The following is a 12,236-nucleotide window of genomic DNA, read 5'->3' on the forward strand; positions in this document are numbered from 1 at the left end:
AAATATATATAGTTGAAGAGGATATATATATATATATATATATATAGAGAGAGAGAGAGAGAGAGATATTAATATCTATTCATCTTTTTTGGCATTGATTTAAGATTATCTAGATGTTCTTTTTCATCATTTATGCATGATTTGTGCAATAATTTGTAGATATAAGATTGTTTTGGTTTTTTTTTTCCAGAATATCTCTCTCTATATATATATATATCCTCTTTAGTGGCTTTAGGAAAGGTTAATTATGGCGATTTTGAACAATTAAAACTTAACTTAATCTCAGAACTAAATTATATATTTTAGCATGTACTTTGCAGTTTGCTAAAAAATTCTGTTTGAAAAAAAAAACAAAACAAAAAAATTCTACTTAATTAAACTATATTTGTAGTACTATTCCATAACATTGACACGATTTGTAACTTTCCATGTTCCATTCAAATTGAGATGTTTTAATTATAGTAGTTTTGGGCCTCTAAGCTTGTTGTTTGCATTTTTTTTTGTCTTATTTAAACAACTGTTATGAAATCCATTTGCTAAACATTGATTTTTTTTTAATGAATCTACTCTATGACTATGGCAAGAGATTTATTTAAAAAGTTATAATTCCAACCAAGCCATATCATTTTTGACTCTGAGTTACTGACTTCTATTTTTTCCCTCCTAGAACAATAATCAATTGTTCGAAGTATACAGAACTTCTGCAAGTTTAAATAAATAGTGCATATTTATCTGTGCTTCATTTTTATGCACTTGAAGGCAATGCATTAGTTATTATTCCAACAAGTACACCATTAGCCTAGAAATAGTCGTAGAACATAGGACATAGTCAAGAACACAATTACAGAAAACAACCGTCAAGCATTTATAGAGAAGATTAAAACTTTTGAATCCTTGATCGTCAGCTAACCCTAACCACAATCACATCAAACTAGCAATTAGGATCAAAAAATGGACGCACAAATTGTTGCCATTTTCAGTTAACTTTTATTTACTTTATGAATCAAGTCCATTTTTACATTTTAGTTATAAAAATGTCTTAATTTCTTTAAGTTTTCATTATTTTTCATTAATCATTTTAACAAATAATGGTTTATACAATTGAAATTGAAACTTTTTCTTTTGTTGCATTTTCCTGTCATTAATTAAAAAAAAAGTATTTCAAAATATAGTTATATTTATGATTTCAATAGAATGTTTTTTTAAAAATTTGTGTTATTTATATTTCACTTTTTTATTTCAATAAATATTTGTAAATAAAAAGAAACCTACAGGCAAGAAACACACACACTACCTTATCTGATTGTTTTATTAATATAGAGATTATAGTTCAAATTTCTACTGTTGAACACTAAACTTTTTACACAAAAATAAATGAAACATACATCATTCGCTATATTTTTTTACGATTTGACGTGCAAGCAACACGGTTCTTTTACTGACTCTTGCTTCCCATAAGTTTTAGTCTGCGTTTATTAACAGTATGATTACCAAATGCAATATCTGTTAGGATTAATAAACTATTTTCCAGTAGATTTCCCATAAAATGTTGCTTATTACCCATAAAATGTTCACTGTAATTCTAATAGAATCCGAAAATCATCGTTTGACTGAAGTTGTATATACATTCTTGAAAATCACTTTTACACAGTTAATCAGTTAACAAATTTATTGGTAAGCATGGCATTGTTGGATTTATAGTTTTATGGCAGGCTCTTTTCTTCAAATTCATCAAATTTTGTCTTTTTAATTAATTTTTTATTATTATGAGCTGCGATTTGTATTAGGCAGATGATTTTAATGTAAACTGTCAAATATCTGTATTATTTACCTGTTTCCGGTGACTTCCTTCTATTCACAACTGCTCAGTTACTTCAGAACTTTTCTATTCAGCTTCTACTGCTTTTGAACATCTTGTATCGATTAATTGTTGTTCTGTTGAAGTGATTGCCTACTTCTGTTATCACTCAGAATGCCTTTTATACCAATTTTATATTTAGTCATGTGGTTAGAATACTTTCTCAAGTGGTTTGCAATAAAAACTATTTAGAAACATGTATTAAAAGTTTAGTACATTCTTTAAAGATCTGTATCTTTCACTCTTCTAAGTTAATATGAGTCAAGAGATAAATATTGATTGTTCTTTATCCAAAACATTTTTGAAAGTTGTTAAATCAAGTTTGTTTTTTTCTGACCAACAGGCAAGCTAATTCTACAGTGTTCATCTCTGAACACATGTATCATACACTGAAAAAGATGGGTGAAGCTAGAGCAGTAGTGCTTGATATATCCAAATCTTCGATAAAGGTCTGGCATGAATGTGTTCTCATGAAAATTACTTTGTCCAGTATTACTAGATGAATATTTAATATAATCAGATCTTTCTTAGGCAAAATAAAGATCTAGGTTGTTCTAAATAACATGACATTAATGTGGTGTGCCCCAGGGGTCAATCTTTGAATGTCTGTTATTTCTGATTTTCATAAACAACTTCTTTAATGAAATTGGGTCTGAGGTTGGTATATTTGCTGATGACACCATGCTCTATTCTTGATATATGGGCAAAATAGATGCACACATATCCAAGGCAATGGTTGAATCCTTAGAAAATAACCTCTAGTCTGTCGTGGAATGGAATCATAAATGAAGAGTAACATTTAATACTACTAAAACAAAGTTACTTCTTTTAACAGTTATACGGAACCTTTTCAACCACCGATTGCAATGGCTAATAACACCTTACACAAGAGTCCAATATTCAAACTCTAACATTCACAGGTAACATGAATTGGAACAAATACATAAAAAATACTGCTGAAGCTGCTACAAGGGTAGTGGGTTTCTGCATAGCTGCCAGTATCTTATATCTCTACAAAGCCACCATTCATCGATGCATGGAGTATTTTGAGGCTGATGCACCAATCACTAATCTTTCCTTTTTAAACAGGGTTAAAAAAAAAAAAGCCTCTAATCTAATTGGTCTCATACTGTATATCAAGTTCCAGTCCTTATCCCTTACACCTAGCAATGTAGATGTTCCCAGATGCTCAATGATTTTTACTCTAATAGTTTCTTTCCTCAAACTGCTAGCTTCTGAAATTCCCTCCATTCCTAGTTTTCCGTACTACATCAACATACAAAAATTTAAATTATGTTGTGAAAAAACATCTTACTATCTAACTCCCCACTTGGGATTCCCCTATAGATATAACCTCTAATCCATAGTAACCTCTTGTGATAATGGGGTAAATAAAAAATATAATTTATTTTTCTTTTAAATAAACAGGACAAATTTTGAAATAATGGTAAACTGATAAATATTTAAGAATTTGATTTCTATTCTATAATAGATCAACCATAAGTAAATATTACTAGACTAACCGTTAGGTAAATATTTGTTATATGTATTACTAGCAGTTTAGCCCAGCTTTGCTCGGGCCCTATGTACTGTTTATAACTTTATGTATGTGTGTATATATATATATATATATATATATATATTAAAAAGTTTGGCTAATGTCCAGGTAACCTACATCTAAAATTTCAAGTGTTTAGACCCAAAATTGGCGTAGAGTTTAATAGAGTCTACAAAGGTCAACTCTTTCAACTTTGACCTCTTCGCAGCTAAATTTTCGCCTCAAAACTGATTAAACAGCTTGCTGCATGTCTGAATATCCTTTATGTAAAATTTCAAATGTTTAGACCCAAAATTTGCTGGATAGTTTGTTAGAAACCGCAAAGACCAAATGTTTTGAACTTTGACCCCTTGGTAGCCAAATTTTTGGCCCAAAACCGATTAAAAAGCTTGCCCTATGTCTAAATACACTTTATGTAAAAGTTCAAATGTTTAGACTCAAAATTGGCTGCGAGGTCAATTTTTTTTTTTTAACTTTGACCCCTTAAAATTTATTGTTTTGGGCTCAAATCAAGTTAAAGAGTTTGATCCATGTTCAAGGAACCTACATCTAAAATTTCAAGTCTTTAGACCAAAAATTGACGGAGGAGTTTGGTAGAGTTTTCAAAGGTCAAATCGTTGAACTTTGACCCCTTGACAGCCAAATTTCTGGCCGAAAACTGATTAAAAAGATTTCCCCTTATATCAAATCTCGAGTCTGTAGACTGAAAATTGACAGAGTAATTTGGTAGGGAAATGTACACACACAGACAATTTCACTTTTATAGATATATAGATTAAATATGTATGGAAACTTCCAAATATTTATGAAAAAACTTTAAGTAATATATCACAAATATTTTTACAAGGATAAGAAACTATTATTTACATTTTTTTGTACATTTATCTTGCTTTATTTCTCTTTGTTTGATTCTGCTTAGCTCAATATTTAACAGAAATCTTTCTCCCCTCCCCACTTGTCTCCCTACTCATTCCTCTTTTTCCCTTTCTCTTTTATTTGTTTACATCATTCCATTTCAGATGAAATTTTTACAATGACAAGCAAACATGATAACATCAAAGTTCTAGTATATATTTTACTAAATTTTTAGCTAATTATGTATATATACTTTTTCTTTTCTCATTAAAAATTGAAATATATTGTAGGCTTAAATAAGAGATGTCAAAGGAATAATACTTAATATTATTTAATAAATAAAATCTTAAACATTAAATATTTTGTAACTCTAGCCCTGCTGCTGCTTTTGCTTTTTCTATTGTAAGTTGCTCTATCCTCATATTAAATCATTAAAAATAGTTTGAACTTGAGACAAATTTAAAATAATGGTCATATTTTTTATGAGTCATTATTTCCAGATATTTAAAATGTTGCTTCAAATGTTTTTCTTTCTCTGCTTGTAGAACTTTCTTTTGCTATTACATTTTTCATTTCTACTCACTTCATGCCATCATCTTAAAACTGTTTTATACATAAGTTTTATTTTAATAATAGCTTAATTAAAGCAACTTATTTCGTTTTCCTTAGAAGAAATAATTTGCAGCAACTAAAAGTTGCTGCAAATTATTTCTTCTAAGGAAAACGATTTTTTTAGTTTTTACAAGTTAATTTTTTTTTTATTTTATCAAAAATGATTTTTATATAAATTTTTGCTATATCCTGTTTACAACCAAAGATGGGAAGTTGGCTAAAAAAATGATTTGCATTAATAAAATAATTTCTCTGAACCGCTTTAGAAACATTTGACTCCTGCAACAAAAAAAAAAAAAATATTTGTGTGTGTATATATATATATATATATATATATATATATATATATATATATATATATATAGAGAGTTGACTGAAAAAAAAATCAGACTCCAAATTTCAATTACTGTATTTCAAAAAAAAAAAAAAAAAATGACAAATCTGATTTTTTTCTTACTGTTTACAATATATCAGTTTTGTCTACATAATTTCAATTTAAAAATATAATCTCATACTTTACTTTGCATTGTATTAAATTATTTAAACAATGTTAAATTAACATTAATACTTAGTGTGAAAGTTATCTCTGCTGTGCATTTTCCATTGCAAAGCTTTCATGAATTGCTTTTATTTTATTTCCTGTTGTAATTGTCTTTGTCCTTTTTATTTCTATTTTACACCTAAGCTACATTTTCATTAGTTATTTTAATGAATGATTATAAATTAATATCTGGTTATTTAACATCGTTTTTGTTGCTTAATGTGTTTTCAGTATTTCTCTTTACAAAATAACATTTCAACATTTATTTTCTTAAAGAAATAATTCTAAAGCGAATATGATAAAGCACTTTTTTTTACTTGCATAAAAACTCATATGTTTATAATATTCTAATGATTTCTTTAAGTTATTCTATTTTATGCGATTTCTAAAATAAGATTGCTATATTATTTACATGTTTCTGAATGTTTGACACGTTTTGGTGGTTATGTTCAAAAACGTTTAATCCATTTTACTATATTGACCTTCTTCAGTAGTCAGTTTTAAATTGCTAACAGCACATGAAGAATATTGGAGAGTACAACAGTTGAAATGTAGTAAAACAGCAACGAAGATGAGAATGACATCATGTAGAAAATGTGAAGAAAATGCAGAGATGAAAGACCCTTGAAGATACAAAATTTTCATGCCTGCAGGGCTGGTAGACGCCTTGTCTAATAACCCATCATTCTTGACTGAGGCAAATAAAGAATTTGGGAGAATAGCGATTTTTATATCACCGTATTGGTTGAAAGTCCATGACAGAAATATAATTTCTTTTGCAAGTTCTCAAATGGCAATTAATTCAAACTCCCCACAGTGGGGATTCATCTACAGAAAGCATGAGTTTCCGAGAATGCTTTCTGCAGGAATAAGGCAGGAAAAGATCCTTTGAATCAGAGACAAATGCAACATGTCTTTCCTTTCACATAAAAAAAAATCACTGAAAACTGAAACTGCCTTTATTTGGCTTGTCACTCATGATTTAAAAAAAAGAAGAAAAAAAACGTTGAAAAGCAACTCCCGACGATGCAAATTCCAACAAAAGATAAAAAATACTTTAGGTATAGTAAGAAAGTGTAAAACTGTTCCTTTAACACAACCATCTGTATATATGTAAGTAGAAATAGTTAGGTAAATATAGAGCGTGTTGTTTCTAAATAAACAAAAAAGGATATGTATAGAACTGTTAAAATTTCATTTTAAACAAAAACTTGTGTATTTTTCTAACACATTAAATTAAATTAAAAACTTGTGTATTTTTCTAACACATTAAATTAAATTAAAAACTTGTGTATTTTGTTTCATTGCATGTTTGTTTATATTAAAAAATTGATTATTTATTACGTTTTTTATTTTTTTCAAATGCAATTTCATGTTAATTTTATTTCATTTTAACATTTGTAAAAGAATAAAAAAACAAGATACCATGCTTAAAAGAAAAAAACTATTTTTATATTCTATGTTTTGTAGCTTGTGTAATGGATGCCAAAATATAATTTGTCCCATCATGAAAATGTTGTATTTCTGTGCTTGTATTACAAGTATTTTAATGAAATCTGCTCCGATATAAACTCAAAACATTTGTATCCTCTCAACAGAGATATCCCAGACTAACCTGACAAGCAGCAAAATCCCACCCCTACACTGTAGAGATCTCTAAATGCTGGAAACCCTCTACTCAAATAGTTTCTTCCCTCAAACTATTACTTCAGAATTCCCTCCCAGTTCCCTGCTTCCCTGACTGTATTAACATGCAGAAGTTCAAGTGTAATGTAGACAGACATCTTGCTGCTAAACTCCCTACATAGTATTCCTGTAATTTTGGTCCCAAATAGTAGTCCCTTATGTCAAAATGGCACTATGCCTTGTTTGGAGTGAAATGACAAAAAGAAAATTAATTCAGACTATGAAATCTACTATTCTGAGTTCAAATCCTCTCAGATCTATTGTATTTATTTGTGCACTTAAAAATCTTTTTGTGATATCCTGCTATGAATAAAATGGCAACTTTTGTTAAACTAATCATATACAATGACCTTTCTACAAAAAGTATTGTTTTGGCATTAAATAATTCCCAAAATGGTTGATTTACCATTAAACATAAACCAACTGCATTACATATCAGAAAAAACCTTGTCTTTTAATCATTTTCTGATGCATAATAAGAATAGAACATGGTTATAAGAAAGTGCTTTCATTCATTATTGGAGTTATTTCAAGTCGTCTTTTTATTTCTTTGTCAGATATTTTACAATTTTGAAATGTATTTCTCTAGAAAGTCAAACCTAAAATTGAATATAAAATTTAAAAAAAACTTTTTCTTTTTTTTAAATTTCAGAGAAAGCCATTGTGAAATTGAAAGACGCCGCCGCAACAAGATGACTGCCTATATAAATGAGCTGTGTGACATGGTTCCTACATGTAGCACATTAGCTCGCAAACCTGACAAACTGACAATACTGAGGATGGCAGTATCACACATGAAAACATTAAGAGGTTAATATTTTTTTTATATCATGTCGATTTCATTCATCATATTTCTCTCCACGCAACACATATCCTTTATTGAAATGATTAATATAACAATTGAGAGTTTTGGATGATTTTTTTAATGCTGAAATCTAAATTAAGTGTTGATTATTACTTGGTAGTTAAATATACTATTATAATTTTCTAGGTGCAGCAGGTTATATAGCATGATTGCTAATGATAGTTTTTTTTTTTTAGTTTGATCATGTGGTATAGAAAATGTTTGAAGGTGGATGTGTACTTGTCGATGAGACTGTAGTGAAGATAGAACATAGTATAAGATGTGGAGAAGTGGAGTGACTTAAATATTCTATGATAGTATTAAATTTGATGGTAATTTGTCAAGTGATTAGTATTGTACAATCGACTGAAGACCAGGAAGGACAGAAATAAAAATAAAAAAATAAAAAAAAAACTGTATTGATGTTTTTAGTGAACTGTTCAACAAATGTAGTTTGTCTCTTCAGAATATAGTAATTAATGATTGTGGCAATCCTAAAACATTAAACTATGAAATTCATTATATTGTGCTCATAAAATGTGCTGCATCATCAATTATTTTAACTACAAAGAAAAACTCTAACACCTTAAATTAACAACATTTGCAATATAAGACAACGTCCTTAAAGTTTTGAAAATCTTAATAGCAGTAGCTCAACTAGTGAAATCTCTGAATTGACAAAGCAATAGACATTAATTGTTATGATTCATAGTTACTGGATTCCGGATTTTGAATCTGCAGTTTTAGATTAACATTCATTTAATATTCTGGCATGTGTTGAATAGCTTTTAGAAATTGACTTCCAAACTAACCTATTTTTGACCAGATCTTTATTTATCACTCTTTTTCCTTAGGTTATCCTTATCACTTCCTCTCATATTTTCTTTGGCGTTCTCCTGTAAACTGCACCTGCTACCTCAACAGAGTAACTATTTTGTCAAAGAAATCAAAACGTAATACATTATTTTCCCATAAAGAACAGGGTAGAAAGAAAATGCAGATCTATCGACTTATAAGAATAAAATATTGATGTTGGATATATTGCTATTAAGTTCTGACTTTGAAAATCCGACTGACTTAAAGTTTGTGGGTGTGGGTGTGGGTATATATATATATATATATATATATACAGCCCTGGTCAAAATCATAAGACCACTTAAGAAAGTAAGCGTTCACGCATATTATCGAATTTTTAATCAAACAAATGGTTGAAACCATTGTCAAAAGGGAAAATATGATAGAAAAAAATTAAATCTGCTTCATTCGAAACCTTAACCCTGATCTAATAATCATTTTTTAAAAAACAAACATTTTCACCTGGTCAAAATCATAAGACCACTGATAATTTATCTAACAAAAGGCAATTATAAATTACTAAAAAAGGTCAGTATTTAGTATAGCCTCCATTATTACGAATTACTTAAAAAATTCCCTTCGGCATGCATGCGACTTAAGTTTTTTATTAGTTGCAAAGGAATTTTATCCCATGTACTGAAAACTGAATCAGAAAGTTCCTTTATCGAATCATACTGGGTTTCATCCTTGAACATCCATCCCCAAAGATTTTCAATGGGATTCAGGTCCGGAGAACATGCTGGATGATCTAACAATTCTATATTATTTGAAGAAAAGTATTCTCGTGCTTGTTGAGAAGTGTGTATCGCAGCGTTGTCTTGCTGGAAAATCCAATTTCTTCCACACAGACGTGGACCTTCAGTCCTGATAGAAGCATTTTCAAGCATTGAAATGTACTTCATTGATGTTTGCCAGCCTTTCACTACTTTAGGGTCCCAACTTTAAGGTCCCAGTTGACAAGAAAGCACCCCAGGTCATTAAAGACCCTCCTCCACTATGCCGAATTGAAAAAGTCTCTTTGGGCAAATTTTTATTATGCCAATAGTGTTGAAATCCATCTGGACCCTCTAGATTAAACTTTTTCTCATCGGAGAAAATTACATTTTCCCACTTCTCTTCATCCCAAGTGGTATTTGGCGGCATATTTAAGTCAGTCAGTTTTGTGCTATTCAAGAAGATGTGGTTTCTGCAGTCACTTTAAATGATTGAAACCCTTCATTTTCAGATGCCTTCTGATGGTTTTAGGACTACATTCTGCTGCTGTTTGGCTTTTCAATCGATTGAGCTCATACTGGAGTTTTTTTTTTTAAACTTCTTCTGATATGGCGATCCAGTGATGGGGTTATTTTTTTTTGGTCGACCTGGACTCTTTTTGTGCCCATATTGATCTGGATTTCTTAAAAAACTTGTAATGACCGTTTTGCTACGATTCACTTCATTTGCAATGAATCTATGGGAGAGTCCACTCCTATTAAGCTCAAAGATCCTTCCTCTCTCAAACTGATAATGGTTTCCCTTTTGCCATTTATAATTTAGTAAGATGTCTTTTATCCACGAACAAGTTGCTTTTAGTAACATAGAAAGCTTTTCGTATTCATTTTTTCAAAACTAGCCAATTTTATTAAAGTGGTCTTATCATTTTGACCAGGTGAAAATGTTTGTTTTTTAAAAAATAATTATTAGATCAGGGTTAAGGTTTCGAATGAAGCAGATTTCATTTTTTTCCATCATATTTTCCCTTTTGACAATGGTTTCACCCATTTGTTTGATTAAAAATTTGATATTATGCATAAATGCTTACTTTCTTAAGTGGTCTTATGATTTTGACCAGGACTGTATATATATATATATATATATATATATATATATAATCAGTTGGAGATTTTCATGTTTCGGTAGTTGAACAAAATTTTGGAGTTTGAACCACTGGCTTCACTTCGAATTTAAACAAGCAGCAGTGTTCTTCAATGAAACGTAATTCATACTGGTTGTGTTACTTTTCAAGTGTAGTATGACGACCCAACTCCATTCAGACGACATCACCACGCGAACTTGAACTTTGTGACGAGAGTTATAGTTAGAACAGCGTCATCACAACCCCTTCGACAGTCTAGATGGTGTCTGAGTTATTTTTGGCACACCAGTGTGGCACCAGAACCACGCAATTCAATTGGTCAATCCTTTTTTTGTGAGGAGGGAGAACACAAAGGACCTTGAGGTGTCTAAAAAGTAAAAAAAAGGTCAGTAAACGTCAATAGGACGGCAGTAATTAACTGCACAAAAAAAAAAAAACTTTGTTGTTCAAATAATCTTTTTAGCGGTGTGTAAAGACTTTAGAAACAAAGAAATGGACATTCTTTTATCATTGGATAAAAAGAAAGAAAAGAGAAATAAAGACAGCAAAGTGAGTGCAAAATGGAAAACTGTATGAATGATGATCGGATTTAAAAAGGAATTGATAGAGAAATTTGAAAGAAGAATACGTGTGTCGGTGCTTGCAAAGGAATATGAAATGGCAGTGCAATTAACTGCAAAGTTTACAAATAAGGAGGGACTTTTAAACTCTGGAACCAATTCTATTTCACTTAATTTAAAGAGAAAATATCGTTTCGGTTGTCAAACATTTTGGTGTTCAAACAAACATCTGGAATGAATTATGGTTGAGTACCAAGATACCACTGTATATATATGCACACACAATGGTTTCCAGATATACTACAAAGGGATGACCAGAACAAAGTCAAAATATTCAAGATAGCTAAATAGATAACAAAGACAAATATAGATTCTGTTGAAAAGAATTGCATTCTAAATAACAATGGGATGCTAGCAATAAATGAACAGGACAAGAGGGATGTTTGGAAATGTTATAAGAGATTATTGAATGCTGAGTTTTCATAGAATCAAGAAAATATAAAAGTTACAGCTATAAGAATTGAGAAAGACATGGTCTGGGAAGCTGTAAGATAAAGAAGGGTACAGGATTCTCTTGTATTGTTTCAAAAAGTTGAAGGCTGCAAGTGAAATAGGCATTGAGATGATCACATGACAAACTAGACCATAAAAGAGGTTTTCTCAAAAGATATTGATCTTAGTATAATTGTGAACTGTTACAAGGAAGAGCTCTCAATAGTAAGTAATGACAATCTTAAAGTTGATGGATTAGATCTTGAAAGTGATTGAAAAAATAATTGAGTAATAAATTGGAAGTTAAGCATAGATGAAATGCAGTTGTTTTTATGTCTGGCCAAAGTAGTATTGGTTCTATACTTATCCTGAGACAAATTCAAGAGTAGTACCTTGGTAAGGAAAACCTGCATTTTGTGGATTTGAAAAAGCTTTTGACAAAAGCTAAGAAATGTTGTCTTGTGGGCTTTGCATAAATTAGACGCAAACGAGCGGTTGATGAAGGTTGTTCAAACAATGT

At 30.1% G+C, this 12,236-nt stretch overlaps 1 protein-coding gene across 21 annotated transcripts in view; it reads left to right on the top strand.

Moving 5' to 3' along the window:
* LOC145276852 (aryl hydrocarbon receptor nuclear translocator homolog) overlaps positions 1-12,236 on the top strand; it is a 281,732-nt gene that overhangs the window by 145,407 nt on the left and 124,089 nt on the right. For all 21 annotated transcript variants that reach the window (XM_080128232.1, XM_080128240.1, XM_080128225.1 and 18 more), the window contains one exon: positions 7,763-7,920. In XM_080128232.1, the coding sequence (XP_079984358.1) occupies positions 7,763-7,920 (158 nt within the window). The remainder of the gene's footprint in view (positions 1-7,762; positions 7,921-12,236) is intronic.

This window comes from Euprymna scolopes, chromosome 5 (genome assembly GCF_053919585.1).
Source record: "Euprymna scolopes isolate OS-2025 chromosome 5, ASM5391958v1, whole genome shotgun sequence".
Classification (NCBI taxonomy): Eukaryota; Metazoa; Mollusca; class Cephalopoda; order Sepiida; family Sepiolidae; genus Euprymna; species Euprymna scolopes.